This window comes from Bufo bufo, chromosome 8 (assembly GCF_905171765.1).
Source record: "Bufo bufo chromosome 8, aBufBuf1.1, whole genome shotgun sequence".
NCBI classification, from domain to species: Eukaryota; Metazoa; Chordata; class Amphibia; order Anura; family Bufonidae; genus Bufo; species Bufo bufo.
In genome coordinates this window covers 18,009,286-18,033,734 of record NC_053396.1, presented here as the reverse complement: position 1 = coordinate 18,033,734, position 24,449 = coordinate 18,009,286, and the positions used below count along the sequence as shown (strand labels likewise).

Genomic DNA, 24,449 nt, shown 5'->3' with positions numbered 1-24,449 from the left:
TTTCTCATTCATGACACCACTGCAAATGAAGGTGAAGGCTGGATGTCAATGGCAGGACATGTAATGAGCACCATGACAAATTTGCTTCTGCTAAGCACCTAGAAATGGTCCAGGCAGAGACAGGGATGTGTAATGAAGATGCCACCTGTGTCTGCATAGTGGACAACAAAACTGTGGGAGCTGCACGTGCTTGACGGCAGATTAAATGATTGTCTCTACTGGCAGTCTGTCTGGACCACCCAGAGCCTGTTCGCATTGTATGTGAGCCCTCACAAAACCACTGCTCCGAACAGCTATGTTAGAACAGGCTACATGGGGGATAATTCATCAAAATGACCATTCTGCTTCTCTTAGTCCAATAATGTGCCCCTCTCACAATCTGTCAACTGAGCAAACTTTTTTTTGAGTGCATCTTAGAGGCATGTCTAACAGTCAACGATCTCTCACCAAGAAATACACTACCCAAAAGTAGCCTCTGAGAGCCTTTTTATAGGGATGCGGGGGAAACACTCTTACGATTTTACACTTTTGTGGCAAAACCCAGTGTGTAGTCAGACTACACCTGTAATCTGCCTGAGACACAACTGCAGGATGAGTTTTGCAGCAATCTGACATTTCTATCTGGGTGCAGTATTTTTTGTCAATGAGTGTACTTTGTGTATCAATCCCTTGCAATAGTAACTCTTTCCAGACTTCCGCTGCACGGAGGAAATCCGGTCTTTAAAAATTACTCCCACTTGCAAGTGCAGAGGGTGCAATAGCCACCGGGTTTCTGCTGTTTCATACAGCTGACACCCGGGGCTAATGTCTGAAATCTGTGATAACGCCAATTGCAGTCATCTAACACTTCAGATACTATGGTCAAATGCAGGGGCGTAGTGTGTGTGTGTGTGTGTGTGTGGGGGGGGGGGGGTCAGTTGCCCCGGGCGTCAAATTGTAGGGGGCGCCAGGCGGAAGGCAATAAAATGAGGGTGATGGAAGCATATGGCTTCCATCCCCTCCGTTCCGCCTGGCCTGAAGCTTTAAGAAGCAGCAGAGCGGCGCAGGAGTCCAGGAGATCGCGATTATATCACCGAGACCTCCTGCGCCAGGTCTCGCGAGATGACGAGATGATGTGATGACGCGGCGCAGGAGGGCAGGGTGATGTGTTCCTGAACGCCTGCGCCGGGACGCCCCAAGCAAAGACTACAGGAGGTGAGGAAGAGAGGTGAGTATTATATAATTTTTTTTATGTAAGTACTGGGGGTACTATGGAGGTGGGCAGAAAAGATACAAAGGAGGCCAGTATATTTAGAAAGAATGGGCACCGTTTTATATTGTACAGAGGGGCCATAATATATAATAATGATACAGGGGGGCCATAATATATAATAATTATACAGGGGGCCATTATATATTAGAATTATACAGAGGGCCATTATTAATAGCCTCTCTGTATAATTATAATATATAATGGCCCCTATGTATAATATATAATGGCTCCTTTGTATAATTATTATTTATTATGGCCCCTCTGTATATTTATTATATATAATGACCCCTAGTGTAATATTAGGATATATAATCGACCCTCTGTATAATTACTATATATAATGACCCCCCCTGTATTATTATAATATATAATGGCCCCCTCTTTATTATTAGGATATATAATGGCCCATTATATATCCTAATATTACAGAGGGGCCATTATATATTTTACAGAGGGGGCCATTATATATAATAATAATAACTAATAATAATAAAACTCTGCAGAGATGGCGGTGGTATAAGCGGGACTTCTGTTCGGTGAGCCGAACACTTGGTTCTTTTTAATCGATTTGTTTATCGAAAATATTGAAATATTTTCGATAAACAAATCGATTAAAAAGAATCAAGTGTTCGGCTCACCGGACAGAAGTCCCGCTTATACCATCGCGTAATTAGGTGAGATCACCGACCAACACGAGCAGCGAGGACGTATTGGCGTCCCCAGCCTACCGCCTGCACACAGCCAGGGATAGGACTTTGAAACAAGCGTAAAAGGAGGTAAGAATCCTTCCCTTTTTCAAGACTATATGCTGCACATGCACCTATTTGGATCGCTTGTTATAGACGGCTGATTAAAGCCTACTGCTCAATAGCAAGAGCATACACAGAGACATATGCGAACCATTCCATGTGGATGACGCACTAACCGGGACAATTCAAACAACCATTGCAGCACTTATTAACGTGCATTGTACCACCAGATATTTCACAGTGACACAAAGACTTTATAATTTTATACTTCGAATCAATTTCTTCACCGTATTTTTGTATGAACACAAAGACACCTGCACTAAGTTTGGATTCCAGGATTGATTACTTTTTCCTTTTTTATATATAATAACTGAGCACTTTTTTGCCACTACAGGCATTGTGGTGCATATTGCACGCCATTCAAACATGCTTGCTGTTACCTGAACATTTTTTTGCTGCTGCTATTGATTGCTACAATTGTCATTTATTGTTCATTTTTCCAGATATCCATAGTTATTGTGGTCCTATATATAATTATGGTCGTTCTGACCAAATCCTAGGAATTTTAAGATATTTTATGTGATTGTGAATTTATATGTATTTTATTGTATAAATCACTGATAGATATAATTACATTTAATAAATACCAGTTTATGCCATAGAGTGAGTGCTCGCTCATATTACAATTTTCATACGAAAAAAATAAACATCATAGGCATCTCTGCATCCAAAAATGCCATACAGCCGTAACTTATTTTTCTGTTCAATTATTTAAATAACTATATGTATGAAGGTCGATTTATTGGCCTGTATTTGTGGGAGGGGCGTCAGCAGCACTTATACAGTTGCAAGAAAAAGTATGTGAACCCTTTGGAATGATATGGATTTCTGCACAAATTGGTCATAAAATGTGATCTGATCTTCATCTAAGTCACAACAATAGACAATCACAGTCTGCTTAACCTAATAACACACAAAGAATTAAATGTTACCATGTTTTTATTGAACACACCATGTAAACATTCACAGTGCAGGTGGAAAAAGTATGTGAACCTCTAGACTAATGACATCTCCAAGAGCTAATTGGAGTGAGGTGTCAGCCAACTGGAGTCCAATCAATGCGATGAGATTGGAGGTGTTGGTTACAGCTGCCCTGCCCTATAAAAAACACACACCAGTTCTGGGTTTGCTTTTCACAACAAGCATTGCCTGATGTGAATGATGCCTCGCACAAAAGAGCTCTCAGAAGACCTACGATTAAGAATTGTTGACTTGCATAAAGCTGGAAAGGGTTATAAAAGTATCTCCAAAAGCCTTGCTGTTCATCAGTCCACGGTAAGACAAATTGTCTATAAATGGAGAAAGTTCAGCAGTGTTGCTACTCTCCCTAGGAGTGGGCATCCTGTAAAGATGACTGCAAGAGTACAGTTCAGACTGCTAAATGAGGTGAAGAAGAATCCTAGGGTGTCAGCTAAAGACTTACAAAAGTCTCTGGCATATGCTAACATCCCTGTTAGCGAATCTACGATACGTAAAACACTAAACAAGAATGGATTTCATGGGAGGATACCACAGAGGAAGCCACTGCTGTCCAAAAAAAACATTGCTGCACGTTTACTTTTTGCACAAGAGCACCTGGATGTTCCACAGCAGTACTGGCAAAATATTCTGTGGACAGATGAAACCAAAGTTGAGTTGTTTGGAAGAAAAACACAACACTATGTGTGGAGAAAAAGAGGCACAGCACACCAACATCAAAACCTCATCCCAACTGTGAAGTATGGTGGTGGGGGCATCATTGTTTGGGGCTGCTTTGCTGCGTCAGGGCCTGGACGGATTGCTATCATCAAAGGAAAAATGAATTCCCAAGTTTATCAAGACATTTTGCAGGAAAACTTAAGGCCATCTGTCCACCAGCTGAAGCTCAACAGAAGATGGGTGTTGCAATAGGACAACGACCCAAAGCATAGAAGTAAATCAACAACAGAATGGCTTTAACAGAAAAAAATACTCCTTCTGGAGTGGCTCAGTCAGAGTCCTGACCTCAACCCAATTGAGATGCTGTGGCATGACCTCAAGAAAGCGATTCACACCAGACATCCCAAGAATATTGCTGAACCGAAACAGTTCTGTAAAGAGGACTGGTCAAGAATTACTCCTGACCGTTGTGCGCGTCTGATCTGCAACTACAGGAAACGTTTGGTTGAAGTTATTGCTGCCAAAGGAGGTTCAACCAGTTATTAAATCCAACGGTTCACATACTTTTTCCACCTGCACTTTGAATTTTAACATGGTGTGTTCAATAAAAACATGGTAACATTTAATTCTTTGTGTGTTATTAGGTTAAGCAGACTGTGATTGTCTATTGTTGTGACTTAGATGAAGATCAGATCACATTTTATGACCAATTTGTGCAGAAATCCATATCATTCCAAAGGGTTCACATACTTTTTCTTGCAACTGTATACCAGGCAGGCGCCTCCCTTGGGTGTGACGACGGTGCTGTGTATACTTGGAGTATCCTGAGTCTGCTGATGCGGCACGTGAGTTCCAGGTCAACAGGTTCCGTTCCTGGTTGGCGCTTAGGAACTGAAACTAAGGTCGTTCCAGTCCGGGTGAGTGTTCGCTGCACGCTCGTGCAGCACCGTCTAGTTTACAGTCCGGTCGGCGGTGTGTCAGTTTTCTTAGGTGAGGAGGAGCTGGACACCGCACCGGAACAATCTGCCTGGCAGCCCACGTCATGGCTCCCGCGCGGCAATACGGCTAGGGTGCAGGAGTCAGCGAGACTCCGTCTTGTTTTTCATGCAGGTTTCTCATGTCTTGCACGGGCCGGCGTGCTTTACGAAGGGGTGGGGGTGGGAAGTGCACGGGCCATTACTGTATTCATTTAATGTGAACAGATTCTCAGTCACACACGGCATGCCCGGTTAGTCATAGCACGGCCGGGTCACTACACGAGGGGGACACAGGGTGAATACCAGTACATTATAACCTGGGTATAGCTGCTTGCTCTATATCATCATACAGGTACATACAATTCATTTCAGCGGGACATGTGTAGTCGCACGGTTGCATGCCCAGGTTGACAGCGTGGTCCGTTGTTACTAAGTACAGGTATATATATGTGACTCACCAGCTGCACATTCATGTTATGCGGCATGTACCCAGGTTACGCCCAGGGCACGCCAACATGGTCCATGCCAACATTTTCTGGGGGGTACATTTTCACTTGCCGCACCTTTTATACAGCATACCCAAGTGTAACAGCATGATCTATGTTGTTACATATAACCAATATTACTACGTACGACCTCATGTCAGTGTCAGCATACTACCAGAGCCAGGGTCGTCATAGCACGTCATTTCTCCTTTTCAGGTCATGTCACGGAAAATTTATAAGAAAATAATAATAATAAAACTTTATTAGCATACGAGTCACGTTACGGGTGGATTTTTCCCATTAGGTTACGGGCTTCGCATCTTGACGTTTCTTCAAAGGTTGTTATAGGTTCAGAATATTTGGTAAGTCATATTTTCATCAGTTTGCGGTATCACGACATCAGACCGGACAAGTCACTCAGGCCACGGCGGTTTCAACCATTATTTTATTATGTCTTGTCTAGCAGGGGCAGTCACTTGGTGACACAAGTTACGTTCACTACCAGTCGGCAACTTTGTAAGTTCAACTTACGGTGTGTCACAGGTTTGTTTTACTTGTGTCCGGGGTTATAGGTTGTAAAAATAAAAAAATGAGGAAAAAGGGTAAGTCACGTCTTGTCACAACATGTCGTCATGTTCGTCAGTGTAAAGACATGACTCACATCCACCTAGTTTCATTTAGAGTCAGTAGGTGACATAGAGGAAGCTTCCGTGAATGAGAACACTACCAGGATGTCGGAGCATGGCATTATTCTGTCGCTTCGAAGCTGGACCATTCCTAAGCTCACTTCGGAGTTGTTGAGGAGGGGTGTCCCTTTTTTGGCTACCGCAAGGAAAGCAGAGCTGTACCGCTTACTCGTGGCAGAGTCAGCTGGCTCTTGCCACGAGGAGGGGTCTATGGCCACCATACAGACTTCCCTTACACAGTTGCATGTCATGATCAATAACTTGTCGTCTTCAATTACCAATATTTAGGCGAGGTTGGAAACAGTGGAGTCTCGGGCTGCAGTAGTCACTCGTCCAGCACGAGATGTACCCGTCGCCTCTACCGCTGGTTGCTCAGGTACAGTGTCCCCTATGCCCTTCATCACACCAGCGCATTTCATTCCGGCCAATGTCAAGAAAGACATACTTGAGGGTAGAGACGTAAGTCTAGCATCCCTCTTAGGCTACTTTCACACTAGCGTTCGGGGCTCCGCTTGTGAGCTCCGTTTGAAGGGGCTCACAAGCGGCCCCGAACGCATCCGTCCAGCCCTAATGCATTCTGAGTGGATGCGGATCCGCTCAGAATGCATCAGTCTGGCGGCGTTCAGCCTCCGCTCCGCCTGGCCGTGCGGAGGCAAGCGGATCCGTCCAGACTTACAATGTAAGTCAATGGGGACGGATCCGTTTGAAGATGACACTATATGGCTCAATCTTCAAACAGATCCGTCCCCCATTGACTTTCAATGTAAAGTCTGGACGGATCCGTTCAGGCTACTTTCACACTTAGAAATTTTTCTAAGTTATAATGCAGACGGATCCGTTCTGAACGGATGCAAACGTCTGCATTATAGGAGCGGATCCGTCTGATGAAACATCAGATGGACCCGCTCTGAACGCTAGTGTGAAAGTAGCCTTAATTGCCACTCAAGATCTCACCGAAAACAAAGTTATAGCTTGTGGTGAGGATTCGGTGGTCCTCAAGGGCTGAGGTTATAGGCTCCATCGGTAGCTAACGATTCCTGAATTCGTTCTGGCGTTTAGCTTGTACAGGGACGTTGTTTTCTTTGTCCGTCCAGACAGGAGGGAGGTACTGGATCTCTACCTTTATAAAGTCACTGATTTGGGGCACAAGTATAGCGGTACTGCGTTTTATGATTACCACTGTTCTTTTTCTGCAAAATCAGCAGTCAGCAGTCAATTTCAGTTTAGCACAAATTAGGCCAACATAGACACTGAGATTTTCTGCAGACACTTTGCAGGTCTTAAAGCCCCATCGTGCTCACTTTGTCAGTCCATTTTTCACGTGGTGTCACAGTGCAACCACAGTGTCGGAATCAAGTTTCAAGGTTTCGCCAGCAGGTCCGTCGGGCACTCAGAGAGGCGTGGGAGTGGTGGATGAGTTAGGTCGCCCTATCAGACTTTTAGGAAGATCCCAAATTTGAAACAAAATCGAGAGGTGCCCATACGGATAGGAGTTAGGGCCAGGAGCAGGGTTTTATAGGTGGTGACCCTTTTCCTTCCCTAGCGGTGAGGCCTAGTGTCTTTTCCCTTCTTTCTTGTTATCCTTTGGTGTTCTCCCCTACAACATCTGTGACATTATCCAGAGCCAATACCGCCATTTTTTGTTCTGATCTGTGCAGCTATGGGTGCTATGACTGCACTGGTCAAACAGCTGCAAAATCTGACTTTGGAGGTAGCAGACCTCCGTGCGATGGTTTTGCAGATTCAGAGTCGACAGGCTGCTGGTTCCGGTGGTGGGTTCCAGGCCTGCCCTGAACCGAAGGTAGCTCTCCCGGACAGGTTTTCCGGGGGTAGTGACAATTTCATCCGGTTCAGGGAGTCGTGTAAATTATACTTTAGGTTGCGTCCATACTCTTCTGGGGATGAGTGTCAACGGGTAAGTAGGATTATTTCATTGCTAAAAGAGGACGCCCAATCTTGGGCTTTTACTCTGCCGACCGGATCACCGTCCCTCCGGTCGGTAGATGAATTCTTTAGAGCCTTGGGTCTTATCTATGATGACTCGGATCGGATCTCTCAGGCTGAGACCAAGTTACGGGTTTGGGGCAGGGAGAACGTTCTGCGGAAACCTATTGCTCAGAATTTAGGAGATGGGCTACGGATACAGAGTGGAACGATTCTGCTCTCCGTAGCCAATTCTGCCAGGGTCTCTCTGAGAGACTGCAGGACGCATTGACTTTTCATGAAAATCCTGAGTCATTGGAAGCAGCTATGTCTCTTGCTATAAGTCTTGATAGACGCCTAAGGGAGAGATCTAGGGGTCCTCACCTTCAGGACGTACTGTCCAATAAGGGTACTGCTTCCTTTGACACTTATGGTGGAGAGACACGGGTGGTTGTGCCTTGTGATGAGCCTATGCAGTTAGGAGGAGCTACTCCTGGAACTATTGGCAAAAGCTTGGGTCATGTGAAAGGAGTCTGCTTTTGTTGTGGCAAGAAGGGTCATTTGGTGAATATTTGTCCGTACTTGCAGCATCAAGGTGTAAACAAAAAGAAAAAAAAAACGTTTAATCCCCAAATTACTATTGGTAGTATGGGTGGGGAGCAAGAAAACCTACTTTTGTCTTTTACTGGTAGTACCCGTTTTCTCCTGTCTGTCGAAGTGGCGCTAGAGTCCAAAACTGTGAAAATTGAAGCATTTATCGACAGCTGGGCAGGAGTTAACTTGATTGATGGACAGTTTGTACGCATTCACGGGTTGACTACTTATGCATTAGAGAATAGTATTTCTGTCTTTGCAATTGACTCAGCACCTCTCGCCCAAAAATGCCTGTAGCATTTAGTGAATGACATTTATTTAAGAGTGGGTGATTTGCATCAGGAATCTATCTCCTGTTATGTGTTGGAGGGTCTGCCTGCTCCGTTGGTGTTGGGCTTACCATGGTTAAGCAAACATAACCCTAACATTGATTGGACAACTGTCTTAATGCATCGTTCTCTATGATGACCACTAAAACTGTACCCTCGTTCATGTCTTCTCTGAGAGTGGTAATCAGGAGTTGCCTCCACACCCGGAGTATGACTGTCCCGTCAATCTTATTCCTGGAGCTAAATTGCCCAAATCTCGGTTGTATAATCTTTCGGAACCCGAAAGAAAGGCTATGCGAGAATATATCACCGAGAGTTTGGCAAAGGGACATATTAGACCATCCAAGTCCCCAGTGGCTGCTGGATTTTTCTTTGTAAAGAAAAAAGATGGTATCCTGAGACCATGTCTGGACTTCTGTGAGCTCAATCGTATTACCGTCCGTGATCCTTACCCCCTTCCTTTGATTCCGGATTTGTTTAGTCAGATTGTCGGTGCCAAGGTGTTCTCTAAATTGGATCTGAGGGGGGCATATAATCTGGTAAGGATCAAGAAGGGGGATGAGTGGAAGACCGCATTTAATACCCCTGAGGGTCATTTTGAAAACCTGGTCATGCCCTTCGGGTTAACCAATGCTCCTGCGGTTTTTCAACACTTGGTCAATGACATCTTTCATCATCTGGTGGGGAGGTTTGTCGTTGTATACCTTGATGACATACTAATTTATTCACCTAATATGGAGACTCATCAGTATCATGTGAGACAGGTGTTACAGATCCTAACAGAGAATAAGTTGTATGCTAAGATGGAAAAGTGTGTATTTGCTGTACAGGAAGTGCAATTTCTGGGTTACCTGCTCTCATCCTCAGGTTTTCGTATGGATCCCGAGAAGGTCCGTGCCGTGTTGGACTGGGATCGACCCGAAAATCTGAAAGCGCTTATGCGGTTTTTGGGGTTTACCAACTACTACCGTAAATTTATCTTGAGCTATTCATAGGTTTAACCTTTAACAGACATGACTAGGAAGGGTGCCGATATTTCTATCTGGTCTGATGCGGCATTACAGGCCTTTTCTGCTGTGAAAGAATGTTTTGCTTCGGCCCCTATTCTGGTGCAACCGGACGTGTCTCAGCCATTTATTGTTGAGGTTGACGCGTCTGAGGTTGGGGTAGGAGCAATATTGTCGCAGGGTCCTTCACCCAGTAAATGGCACCCATGTGCATTTTTTTCTAAAAAACTCTCGACTTCTGAAAGGAATTATGATGTGGGGAATGGGGAATAGGGAATTGCTGGCCATTAAGTTGGCGTTTGAGGAGTTGCGGCATTGGTTGGAAGGAGCAATTCATCCTATTACGGTAATTACGGATCACAAGAATCTGGCCTACTTGGAGTCGGCTAAGAGACTGAACCCAAGGCAGGCCAGATGGTCATTGTTTTTCACCAGATTCAACTTCATCGTCACTTATCGCCCTGGGGTTAAGAATGTCAAGGCGGATGCTTTGTCACGTAGCTCTCCTGGGGGGGGGGAGTATAATGACCCTAGTCCCATTTTATCTGAAGGGGTGGTTATATCCGCTATTTATCCTGATCTCGAGGCCAGGGTGTTGGAGGCACACTAGGATGCTCCGGACTCTTGTCCTCAGGGAAAATTGTGTGTTCCCTCCGAATTACGTCACAAGGTGTTCGAGGAACATCACTGTACGGTGCTTGCTGGGTACCCTGGGAGCAGATCGACTGTCGATCTAATCTCTCGCAGATTCTGGTGGCCGGGGTTGCGTAAGTGTATTGAGGACTATGTGTCAGCCTGTGGTACCTGTGCACGTGCTAAGGTGTCACATACTCGGCCTTCCGGATCTCTGCTTTCTTTGCCTATCCCGTCCAGACCGTGGACTCATTTGTCCATGGATTTTATCACGGATTTACCGAATTCTTCGGGAAAGACTGTGATTCTGGTGGTTGTCGATCGTTTTAGTAAAAATGGCACACTTTATTTCATTACCTAGTCTACCCAATGCTAAAACTCTTGCGCAGGTGTTTGTCGACAACATCGTGAAACTACATGGCACTCCCTCTGATGTGGTGTCCGATTGAGGGACTCAGTTTGTTTCCAGATTCTGGAGAGCGTTCTGTACTCGTCTGGGTGTACAATTGTCCTTCTCTTCGGCTTTTCATCCTCACTCGAATGGACAGACGGAGCGCACTAATCAGAATCTGGAGACTTACTTGAGATGTTTTGTTTCAGAGAATCAGGGACAGTGGTCTTCATTTTTGTCGTTAGCTGAGTTTGCTATAAATAACCGTAGACAGGAATCCACTGATAAGTCGCCGTTTTTTGGGGTATATGGGTTCCATCCACAGTTTGGTACATTTTCTGGTGCTCATAATTCCGGCATTCCTGAGGAGGAACGATTTTCCTCTTCTTTGTCTTCTATTTGGCGGAAAATCCAAAATAACCTGGAAAAGATGGGCAACAGGTAAAAGCGTGCGGCTGACAGGAGACGTATGAGTGGTCCGGACCTGAGAGTGGGTGATTCTGTGTGGCTGTCTACGAGAAACATTAAACTTATGGTACCTTCTTGGAAGTTGGGACCAAGATTTATTTGTCCATATAAGGTCACTGCCATTATTAACCCTGTAGCCTTCCGTCTTGAACTTCCTCAGGCATTGAAAATCCATAACGTATTTCATAAATCGTTGTTAAAGAAATGTGTTGAACCTGTTGAACCGTCCTCCTTGCCTCCCGCTCCTGTCATGGTGGACGGCAATTTAGAATTTCAGATAAGCAGGATTGTGGACTCCCGAGTTCTCCGGAGATCCCTCCAGTATCTCGTTCATTGGAGAGGGTACGGACCAGAGGAGAGGATGTGGGTTCCAGCGACTGATGTTAATGCTAGCCGTCTAGTGAGAGCATTCCACAGAGCTCATCCTGATAAGGTCGGTCCTGGGCGCCCAGAGGTCACCCGTAGAAGGGGGGGTACTGTCACGCCGGTGACCGGTTTGAGAAGGTCTGAAAGAATATCTGCACATTAATTATCTGACAGCCTCTTTTGGTTTCACTTTGTCTGTGTGTTGCTGGTATGTCCACACCCCCTGTTCAGATGTGGATCATGTGACCTTCACCTCCCCCTATTTATTCTGACTTTACCCATCACTCCTTGCTCTGGATAGCTTCATTTGGTTTTTGGAAGAGCTGGAGTGTGGTTCATGGTGAAGTCCTGTTCGTCCATCAGCCATCAGCCTCAGAAGTTAAGTGTTCCGCTTGTTGTGTTTTGTATTCCCCCCCACCTTTGTTGTTTACTAGGCCTCAGCGAGACGCTGGTTCCTTCACCAGGGAAGGAGCGGGTTGTCTCTGCCCGGTCATTACTATTAGGGCAACTGAGGGCCACCAGGGTTTTCTAGGTTCCTGTGTATGGGCATCTCTACCATCGAGAGGTGCCCATACGGATAGGAGTTAGGGCCAGGAGCAGGGTTTTATAGGTGGTGACCCTTTTCCTTCCCTAGCGGTGAGGCCTAGTGTCTTTTCCCTTCCTTCTTGTTGTCCTTTGGTGTTCTCCCCTACAACATCCGTGACAACAGGTTTTTCAGGTCAGGCGAGTTCACGTGCACTTCCTCCAATAGCAGTTTTGTCAGCCTCACCCAGTTGAGCCTGAGTCCCGACGGTTACATGCTGCCCTTACCAGTCACCAAAACATCTCAAACAGGACCCCCAACAAATCATTTTCTTTCCAACATCACATTCATGGTGCTCGGTCCGTGTCTTTCAGCAGTTACTGGCAGCATTAACAGACCGAGACCCATAGAGTCCTCTGTTGCCGTTTCCCACGGCACCACTCACCACCTCTCAGTTTGTGTGTAATGTCCATATGCTGGTGTCCAATTTAGGAGTGAACCCAGCAGCTATATCAGGCCATTCCTTCAGGATAGGTGCAGCATCTGCTGCCTCTAGGAACAAAGTTCCGGCCCATATTATCCGAAAATTAGGTCGATGGCGCTCTTCGTGTTTTAATAGGTACATACCTCAACCTAATCGCGAGATGTTTCTCGCATTTGAGAAGTTGGTCATGTAAGTGTTGTTTGCAATAAACTGTTATGTATCATTTAGTTGTGGTGTTTACCCTCTTTAGGCATTTCTCCAATGAAGTGGTTACGGCACAATTCAAGCAGCTTAGTTTAGTTAGTTAGGCAGGTAGCGTGTCGCGTAAGGCTATATGTCACAGGTAGCCGTGAGCACAAATAAATATATATATATATATATATATATATATATATATATAAAGATGAAAGACGGACAGCACTCCAAGTAAAAGTAGTGGTGTTTATTCACCCATGTGGATGGCAACATTTCAGCTCATACAAAAAGGCTCTTGTATGAGCTGAAACGTTGCCATCCACATGGGTGAATAAACACCACTACTTTTACTTGGAGTGCTGTCCGTCTTTCATCTTTATTATACGGGGTAAGCTGCTACGTCCCTGGACCTAGCACCCACATTGTTTTTGTCCGGTGCCGCCATTTGTTTTCTCTTTTTTTATTTATATATATATAATTACCCAGGAAAATATTTAACAAAGGGGAAAAAATATCCTTTAATAGCACTAAGTACAACAAATGTTTATTTTTTTCTTTATGTGTCTGCTTGCCGTATGGTCATTTTTTATATAGGGGGTAGTAGCTGCAGTGTGGGCTTGTTGTGGTGTTCTATATTCTTGTATTGTTATTAGTTTATATACAAAGACTTTCAGATACATCCTTGAAAAATTCAGTGCAGACTATCTGGTCGTACATAGTCTGTTGGCTGTGCGTAAATGTTTAACATAAAAATTTGTGGTAGTTACAAGATTTTGGGGGCAGACTTTCTGTAGCCTACCCCCCTTCAGCAGGAGAAGCTAATGTGCACTGTAGAACTGCATAGTTTGCCACCTTCAAAGGCCCAGATAGGTATACAGTTAAAGGTGTTTTGCGATTGAAATATTGATGACCTATCCTCCAACTATATTAAACTAATGGAGGTCCGACTCCCGGCACCCTCAACGATCAGATGTTTTTGCCTTGTGACATTATTTCCATCAGCAACTGCCTTCCTGCAGCTCAATTCCACTCAAGTGGGATTGGCCTGCAATACCAAGCACAGCCACAGTACAATGTATGGCGCTGTGCTCTGTATACTATGAGGAGGCCATAGCACTGCAGACCCTTAAAACAGCTGAACAGCAGGGGTGCTAGGAGCCAGACCCCGACCAATCTGTTGTTGATGACCTGTCCTGAGGCTAGGTCATTGATATTCAATTCCTGGAAAACCCTTTTAACACCCCAGACACATTCACACACGGTCCCGGATATTGTCCCAGTATTTTACCTTTGCTATGTTCTCTTCTGGGGAAAAATGGTGCATTACATCAAACAGCTGTACACATTTTTTCCTCTCGCCCTCTGCAGGATAGAGATTCCTGACCAGGACCTGGCTCACAAGGTTCTTGCCGCCACCAGTCCAACCATGAAAGGAAAGGACTAAGGGCTTCTTAGGGTTGGTGTTATTCCAGAAATCAGGCACTGCCTTGAGAATTACTGGCGCCACCAAGTGCTGCCCAAATACATTGGTGGAATAGTCTTTCTCCAGAGCTGAAAAAGGGAAATGCACAAGAATGAGATTTTTATAGTATATTAATAGGAAATATAGGAATTTGCTACAAAATATGAATGAGCTCTATTTTTCAGATATGATAAATTACAGAATCCTGGCTCCTTGCTGCCAACACTAGGGGGAGCTCACTGCATAAGGACTGATACAGCCACCACTAAGAGGAGCTCACTGCATATGAATTGATATAGCCACCACTAGGGGGAGCTCACTGCATATGGATTGATATAGCCACCACTAGGGGGATCTCACTGCATATGGATTGATATAAGCACCACAAGGGGAAGCTCACTGCATATGGATTGATATAAGCACCACCAGGGGGAGCTCACTGCATATGGATTGATATAGCCATCACTAGGGAGAGCTCACTGCATATGGATTTCCACACAACAGATTTGCCATGTTTTAACGCCTTCTATCCTGGGCCAGTTTTCGCTCTTCTGCCCAGGCCATTTTTTGCAAATCTGATGTGCGATTTATGTGGTAATAGCTTTGGAACACTTACTTATCCAAGCCATTCTGAGATTGTTTTCTTGTGACACATTGTACTTCATGATAGTCATAAATTTGAGTCAATATATTTCACCTTTATTTGTGAAAAAATCCCAAATTTACCAAAATTTATTAAAAATTCCCAAATTTAAATTTCTCTACTGTTATAATAGATAAAATGAAAAAATTTAAAAGAAAAAATGAAAAAATTCCACAGCACATCCAAAGATGAAAAAAGTAGAAAAGGCTTTATTCACCAGACCCGCGATGTTTCCATCCGCTTTCTGGTCTCTTTCTTAAGCAGTGAGCAGAAAGATCCCAGAAAGCGGATCGAAACGTTGCGGGTCTGGTGAATAAAGCCTTTTCTACTTTTTTACTCTTTGGATGTGCTGTGAAATTTTTTCATTTTATCTTCATTGGAGGTGGATCGCCCCCACAGCCACTGGCACTCCGACCGCACTTTACAGACAGCTGTGCTGCCCACACCTGCCCACACATAAAAAACCTATACATATGGGGTATCGTTGTAATTGTACTGAACCAGAAAATGAAAAAAAAGCCCTCATACAGCTATGTGACTGGAAATATAAAAAAGTTATGGCTCACGGAAAATAGGGAAGAAAAATGAAAAACCAAAAATGAAAAAACCTCCGGTATCCAAAGGGTTAACACCATGCCATTTTTTCAATTTGTTTATTTTCTCGCTGCCATATTTTGACCCCTATAACTTTTTTGTAATTATGTGTACGGAGCTGTGTGGGGGCTAATTTTTTGCCGGGCGAACTGAACTTTTTATTGATACCATTCTCGGGTGTGTGAGTTTTTGATCATTTTTTATTTAATATTTTTGTAGAAAAGGAAGCGACCAAAAACTGCAAAATCGGCCATTTTTACACTTTTTTTCCGTTTTGCTGTTTGCCGTATGGGGACTATATCTATATTTTTATACTATGGGCATTTTCGCACTCTGACCTGATGCTGCAGGAGGTCAGATGACTGCAGCGCCGGCCCTAAGAAGAGAAGAGAGCCAGGAAAGGGAAAGTGGCGGCAGGAGAGGAAAGTGTTATTTTACAGTCTGATCTGAGGTCTGATTATGGAGGTCTAATGGGGGTCTGGAGTGGTCTATGGGGGGTCAGGAGGTCTGACCGGGGGGTCTGACTGGGGGGGTCGGGAAGTCTGACTGGGTGGGGTCTGGAGGTCTAACTGAGGGTCTGGAGTAGTCTAATGGGGGGTCTGGAGGTCTGACTGGGGGGTCTAGAGGTCTGACTGGGGGGTCTGGAGATCTGACTGGGGTGGGGGTCTGATTGGGGTCTGGAGGTCTAGTGGGAGTCTGGAGGTTTAATAGGGGTCTGGAAGTCTGATATGGGGGTCTGGTCTGAGGTCTGATATGTGGGTCTGGAGGTCTAATGGGGGTCTTATATGGGGGTCTGGAGGTCTAATGGGGGTCTTATCTGAGGTCTGATATTGGGTCAGGGGCAGGGGGCACAGTGGGCATTATTACTGTGAAGGGGGAACAATGGGGATTTCTACTATGGAGGGGGCACAGAGGGCACTACTAGCACAGTGGGCATTACTACTATTAAGGGGGCACAATGGGGACTATTACTATGAAGGGGCACAATGGGCATTATTACTATGAAGGGGGCACAGTGAGTATTATTACTATAAAGGGGGCACAATGGGCACTATTACTATGAAGGGGACACAATGGGGATTATTACTTCAAAAGGGGCAAAGAGAGGGCATAACTACTGTGAGAGGGCACAATGTGGGCGTAACTACTTTGAGGGGGCAGACATCTGTACAATACTACTGTGAGGGGTACAATTTTTTTAAAGTATTGGGGGGGGGGGGGGCAGAGAAAGGACCCGGGTGGCAAACACACTACTAATACCTAATATGTATACTTTTTCTTATTTATTTAAGTTTTACACATTAATAGCATTTTTGAAACAAAAAAAATTATGTTTTGAGAGCTGTCTGAGAGCCATACCCTTTTTATTTTTTGACCTATTGTCTTAGGTAGGATCTAATTTTTTGCAGGATGAGGGGAAAGATTGATTGGTACTATTTTGGGGGGGGGGGGGGCATATGCCTTTTTGATCACTTGGTGTTGCACTTTATGTGATGTTAGGTGACAAAAAATTTTTTTTACGGTGTTCACCTGAGGGGTTAGGTCATGTGAGTTTTTTATAGAGTTGGTTGTTATGGACGCGGCGATTTATTTATTTCACTTTGACACAATAATAGCATTTTTGAAACAAAAAAAATAATGTTTTAATGTCTCCATGTTCTGAGAGCTATTATTTATTTTAGATTTTTTTTATATTTTTTAGAGATTTTCTTATTTAGGGGCTCATTTGCGGGATGAGGTGATGTTTTTATTGGTACCATTTTGTGGGATACACGCCTTTTTGATCACTTGGAGTTGCATTTTTTGTGATGTAAGGTGACAAAAATGGCTTCTTTTTTTTTTACACAGTTTTCTTTTTTTTTAATGGTTTTATTGGACGGGGTGGATCATTAGATATATTTATAGAGCCGGCCGTCACGGACGTGGCAATACCAAATAGGTCTATTTTATATTTTTTTTTCTATTTTCTTATGTTTTTTTTATTACTTAATTGGGTTGTTTTTTTTAATATGTGAAACCTTTTTTTTTTATAAAACATTTTTTATTAATTTTTTTATTTTACACTTTGCGTCCCCCATAAGGTCATACAAGACCTCTGGGGGACATTTAACTTCACTTTTTTCCCCCCCCTCTTGATTTCTCCTGTAACTGGGGCTGACATAGTAGCCCCAGTTACTGTGGAAATACAGCCCCCAGAGAGGCTGCACAGCGGTATACAGCGCTGTACAGCCTCAGTGCAGGGCTGATCGAGGTCTGTGGAAGACCCGACAGCTCCTGCCCTCCCCCTGGCCCCGACAGTCACATGACCACCAGTCACATACCGCTTCCTGATCTGTATACCCAGCCCTCATTGAAAGGGTTAACGTCTAACTTGCACCAAATAGCAGCTGCACGATTAGCGTTCCAGAACGTCCATTCAGAGATAAACGACCAGCCCAAGGACGTTACTAGTACGGCGCTGGTCGGAAAAGGGTTAATGTCCAACTTGCACCAAATAATGAAGTTATAGTCTAATATACAGGTAGAAACCATACAGATAGTTTAGTACGGGGCAATTTTGCTAATTTATTAATGCACATTTAACCATTAATTCTCCAGGTCAAAAAGAGGGACGTTTAAGCATCAAAGAGGGACAGGGAGACATGGGTCAAAAAGAGGGACACTTGGGAGGCATGCTCCACTACACGCCCAGTCCAGGAGACTTACCTGCAAAGTTTGCCGGTGTGTCGCCTGAGGTCCATAGATACCATACTCCAAATACAACCACAATGACGGCAGAGACAGCAGCAATCATCCTACTTGTAGGTCGTCTCCCGGGACCCTCGTCTCTCCTCTGAAACCTGAATACAATGATTACTACAGTTTTACTTTCACTTTCTTCAGCGTAGAGATCCTGGGCGTGACAAGAAACTAAAGAACATTCAAAGGGTAGAAGTCACAGTATCATATATCATTTTGAAAGGGGCGCTGGGGAGGGGTGGATCTGCCATGAGAGGTAAGGCTTAATGATGTCATCTTCTTCACTTAAAGGGAACCTGTCACCGGGATTTGATGTATAGAGCTGAGGACATGGGTTGCTAGATGGCCGCTAGCACATCCGCAATACCCAGTCCCCATAGCTCTGTGTGCTTTTATTGTGTAAAAAAAACGATTTGATACATATGCAAATTAACCTGAGATGAGTCAGAGCTTGAAAATATGACTCTTCTCTGGTCACACAAGTAAGATATGACTCTTTCATGTTAATTTACATACAAGGCGGGAAGTACAAAAATGCATAACACTTATTGAATTCGTCTGCAAATGAAATTAAAAGTGTAATTTATAGGTTTAGGGTAAGACAAGTAACATTTAGAAACGCTCAGTGAGGGTAGCATAGTACAGGTGACAGGTTCCCTCTAAAGGGATTATCCCACGATTCATGTAAAAAATTAAAATCAGACGTCATATAGTACATAACAGTCTCTTTCTAACAAAGCTAGAACCGGCCCTGGACCTCACATGTATGCATTATTTGTGACACCCCTTTGGGCAGCCCTCAGTAGGCAGGGTGCATGGTGGCTCTCACTTCACTATGGTGCAGTGCCTCCACCCAAATCTTGCTTGGAGCTCTATAGAATAGCAGGAGGGTCTTCCTCTTTTGCCAGGGGACGACTTGGGAAACCCCTGCCCAGCTCAGTACACACTCAGGAAGGAGCTATAACATTTTTTTTCCCATCTACAGTGGATATAAAAAGTCTACACACCCTGTTAAAATGTCAGGTTTCTGTGCTGTAAAAAATGAGACAAAGATAAATCATTTCAGAGCTTTTATCACCTTTAATGTGACCTATAAACTGTACAACTCAATTGAAACTGTACAAACTGAAATATTTTAGGTGGAGGGAAGAAAACAAAAATAAATAAATAAAATAATGTGGTTGCATAAGTGTTCACACCCTCTTATAACTGGGGATGTAGCTGTGTTCATAATTAAGCAATCCCATTCAAAATAATGTTAAATAGCAGTCAGCATACACCGGCCATCATTTAAAGTGCCTCTGATTAACCCCAAATACAGTTCAGCTGCTCTAGTTGGTCTTTCCTGAAATTTTCTTAGTCGCATCCCACAGCAGAAGCCATGGTCCACAGAGAGCTTCCAAAGCATCAGAGGGATCTCATTGTTAGAAGGTATCAGTCAGGAGAAGGGGACAAAAGAATTTCCAAGGCATTAGATCTACCATGGAACACAGTGAAGACAGTCATCAAGTGGAGAAAATATGGCACAACAGTGACATTACCAAGAACTGGACGTCCCTCCAAAATTGATAAAAAGATGAGAAGAAAACTGGTCTGGGAGGCTACCAAGAGGCTTACAGCAACATGAAAGGAGCTGCTGGAATATCTGGCAAGTACTGGCTGTGTGGTACATGTGACAAAAATCTCCCATATTCTTCATATGTCTGGGCTATGGGGTAGAGGGGCAAGACGAAAGCCTTTTCTTACGAAGAAAAACATCCAAGCCAGGCTACATTTTGCAAAAACACATCTGAAGTCTCCCAAAAGCATGTGGGAAAAGGTGTTATGGTCTGATGAAAGCAAGGTTGAACTTTTTGGCCATAATTCCAAAAGATATGTTTGGCGCAAAAACAACACTGCCCATCACCAAAAGAACCCCATCCCCACAGTGAAGCATGGTGGTGGCAGCATCATGCCAAGGGGCTGTTCTTCTTCAGCTGGAACTGGGGCCTTAGTTAAGCTAGAGGGAACTATGAACAGTTCCAAATACCAGTCAAAATTGGCACAAAACCTTCAGGCTTCTGCTAGAAAGCTGAACATGAGGAGGAACTTCATCTTTCAGCATGACAACGACCCAAAGCATACATCCAAATCAACCAAGGAATGGCTTCACCAGAAGAAGATTACAGTTTTGGAATGGCCCAGCTAGAGCCCAGACCTGAATCCGATTGAGAATCTGTGGGGTGATCTGAAGAGGGCTGTGCCCAGGAAATGCCCTCGCAATCTGACAGATTTGGAGTGTTTTTGCAAAGAAGAGTGGGCAAATCTTGCCAAGTCAAAATGTGCCATGCTGATAGACTCATACCCAAAAAGACTGAGTGCTGTAATAAATTCAAAAGGTGCTTCAACAAAGTATTAGTTTAAGGGTGTGCACACTTCTGCAACCATATTATTTTATTTTTATATTTTTCTTCCCTCTACCTAAAAGATTTCAGTTTGTTTTTCAATTGAGTTGTACAGTTTATAGGTCACAATAAAGGTGGGAAAAGTTCTGAAATTATTTATCTTTGTCTAATTTTTTTATTTCACAGAAACCTGACATTTTAACAGGGATGTGTAGACTTTTTATATCCACTGTATATAGCTGTATACGGGACAAGTTGTAGTTTTTAATGGTGTCATTTTGGGGTACACATAACATAACTTTCTGATTAACTTTCTGGGAGGGAGATGGGAAAAAAACAGCAATACTGCCACTGAGTTTTTACATTATAAATTTTACGGTGTTCATTTTTTACATAAATAACATAATATCTTTATCTTTCTCTGGGTCAGTACGATTACAGTGATGCCAAATACATTAGTTTTTTTAAATGTTTTATTACTTTTGTGCAATAAAACCCCTTTTTTTAAAGGAAGAAAATCTTTTTTCATCACCGCTTCCGAAGACCCATAACTTTTTTATTTTTATTTCTATCGAATTGTGTGAGGGCTTGATTTTTGTGGGACGACTTGTAGGGGTAAATGACACTTTTTGATCACTTGTTATTAAGTTTTTTTTTCTGTGGCATCTAAGTATAAATGAGCAAATCTGCCATTTTTTTTTATTTTTACGGCGTTCACCGTGGGGGATAATTTACATATTTGTGTAGTGCGGGTCGTTACAGACCGGGCGATACGAAAACTTAGCCTTAGCGATACCTTAGCCTTTCCCCCTGGCCCCCCTGCTATTGGCTGCAGGGAGGAGAAGTTGCTCATGGGATTTGTAGTCCACTTCACCTCAGAGGAATCAGCACTAATGCCTGCTGCTGTGAGTTCCTGCTTTTAATTGACAGCAGCAGCATCCGCCAGACCCACTGCTTTCACTGCAGAGGTTACATGTAACCTGATGAAGGGGAAGTGTTATCCCCGAAATGCGCTGTTTCCTGCATATTTTCAAATGGGCAAGTCTTCATTATAACAAGCTGGACGTGGTTCTTTGCGCCATAAAGTGCTTCATACTGGCATACTAAGGATACCCAGTCCAATATACCGTCAGGTAGGTGACAGACCTCATTCAGACATATTGTACCTGTGTTTAAAGGCGCCCATATACCTCGACCGAATGCCTCTATATGGGTGCATGCCCGGAGTGCTATGTAAGCAGCTGATAAGAGATAAATGAGAGTGGGCAGTCAGCGCTTACTTTTGAGAAGGCATGGAGACAGGGAACAGCTGTTCTACAGGATATAGGGACAGTTATATACATTCCCTATATACAGTTATAGTATATATAACTGTTAGGGATGAGCGAATCGACCGGATGAAATGCATAATAGTTCGTTTGAATACTGTATGGAGCGAGGGCTCCGTACAGTATTAGAATGTATTGGCTCCTATGAGCTGAAGTTATTACTTTGCATAATTGCCGTACTTCATAAATCAATTTCTACTGTAAAAAAAAAAATCCCGAACTCGGGTTCGGTTCCAGTAGAACCTGATTAATGAAGTGTAGTGTCCCACTAGGTAGGCGTGGGCACTACACAAGGGTCAATTGGTTCACGTGTTACTTCTGCTCACAAGGGACAGTAATATTATATTTAACTATGCATTTAATGTATTTTTCTATGTGTTTTTACATGCAATGTTTTCCCCTGTGTCATGCATAACAGGCCTATTAGGGTGTAGTTAGGCATCCTAGACACTAGAGGGAGATAGGGAGCCCCTAGTATAAATGTTCAGGCCCACACAGGGAGGAGTTAGGTCATAGTCAGGAGTCTGTGGAGACAGAAGTGAGAAGGCACCAGCCCGAGATATGCTGATAGCCTCCTCCTGACATGCAGCTAGATAGTCCTGGTTTCTAGTTGCACTAGGAGGCTAGGAAGAGTACAGCCTACCTGGAGACCAGTCAGCCAGCCAACACAGATGAGATACCCCAGTAGTAGGACAGCACCTCCTGGGAGAAACCTGCAGCCACTTTTCAAATCCAGCAGTGAAGACAGCTAGGAAAAGAAGGTATTGTAACCTTAAGCAAGTGCCAATACTGGAGGAAGGATTTTATACCAAGGATTTAAGCCAGCACGTAGCCATCCGGGCCTTGGGATCCAGCCAGCTAGAATAGCTGTCGGGATAGAGCAGCATTGCACTGCAAAGCATTAACTGTTTGCCCTCCAAGTATCTTGCAAGATTGAAACCTGCTGTGAAGTAAACCTGCTGTGCATTTAGTATTGTAAAGGACTGCATTATATACCATTGCAACTGATTGTAAAAAGTTGGACTGTTTCACCAAGTAAAGTAACGTTTGGTTTACCAACTGCGTACTCTACAAATCGGTGTGCCACCGTTACAGGCACTGGCGTCACGATCCTTAAAGGGACCTTACCTAAGGCACTCAAAACACCTACAACATCCAGGGCACCTCACCCAACATCAGGCCTGGTCCCTATCTACAGAGTGTGCCCCAGAGGAACTAGTGTCTGCCTCTCCTTTCACTGTTGCATGCCTGCCCAGGGTTCTCCTCAGAAAAGTGAGTAACCCTCGATTGCCAATACCGTGACCTCACTGTCGCTGTAGCCTGCAGGTCTGGCGTGCTGCATAAATTATTATGGGAAGTCTCGCAAGACTTCGCAAAGTAATACCTCCGGCTCATAGGAGCCAATACATTCTAATTATGCGAATCGACTTCGGATGTTTCATCCCTAATAACGGTCTCTATATAATGTAAACCAGCTTTTTCCTGCCTTCTCAATAGCGAGTGCTGTCTGCATTCTTGCATTCACCTCCCGTCAGCTGGTTACACAGCACACTGGGAATACCGCTATACAGAGGGAACATAGACTGTCAGCGCTCACAATGTAGAGATTGCAGCCGGGCAGAAAACTATATGTAAAATATATAGAGAGATGGATAGATAAATAGATGGGCTTTCCTTAGTTACACTCATTTAGAAAGCACTGCTAAGGGACAAAATGGACCAATTCAGTAACTAAAGTATATTACAAAATGTGTATTATTGCTGCCCCTATACATTACAAAAAAAAAAATCATAATTAAATGACAGTTACACTGTAACACAAGGACAGTGACCAATGCCAATTCTCGAGAAAGAAAAATGAAGCTGAATGCAATAATAAACTACATTATCCACTTTTTTGTGAAATTTTAGTTTTTGCTTAATACATTTGGAAAAAATTCAAAAATTCTGGTTTCACTTTGTCGTTATGGGGTATTGAGTGCAGAATGATGGGGGAAATGTGAACATTTTTATTTTAGCACACAACTGCAACATAACAAAATGTGCAAAAAGTATTTCCAAATGCAGTGTAGATGTTAGATCCAGAATAAGAACCCTAAAACATGGGCACAATACACCCATTGGAATAAGGCCCTATTATTCACGGGGAATGGAATGTGTGTGTTATATTGGCGCTCCGTGTTCTGCTACTACAGCGACCGGGCCGCGGGGGCAATATGTGTGAGTGTTGGTGGGCCGATGGGGGTAGTAGTAGTTTTACTCACGGTTGGCAGAGCTCCCTGGGCCGGCGTACAGTGAATGGAAGGACAGCACCAGTTCCTTCGGGACACATTCTGTTGTCCAGGGACTCCTGCCAGGTGGCGGTTGAGGTGCCCTTGGTGGTGTGGGTTTAAGGTGCCGTGGAGACAGGGTCCCTGGTGTTCGTGACGTCAGCACCGTAAGGTGCAAATAGGTGATAAGTTCGCACAATAAGGAGACCAGTTCTCTTAACAAATTCCCAGTACTTTACTGAAGCTGATCCAAAGGTCATCAATGTGTG

At 43.9% G+C, this 24,449-nt stretch overlaps 1 protein-coding gene across 1 annotated transcript in view; it reads right to left on the bottom strand.

Moving 5' to 3' along the window:
- LOC120977043 (torsin-1A-like) overlaps positions 1 to 24,449 on the bottom strand; it is a 36,472-nt gene that overhangs the window by 10,831 nt on the left and 1,192 nt on the right. The window contains exons 2-3 of the mRNA XM_040404772.1: positions 18,166 to 18,299; positions 14,049 to 14,311 (exon numbers count right to left, since the gene is read on the bottom strand). Of these exons, the coding sequence (XP_040260706.1) occupies positions 14,049 to 14,311; positions 18,166 to 18,299 (397 nt within the window). The remainder of the gene's footprint in view (positions 1 to 14,048; positions 14,312 to 18,165; positions 18,300 to 24,449) is intronic.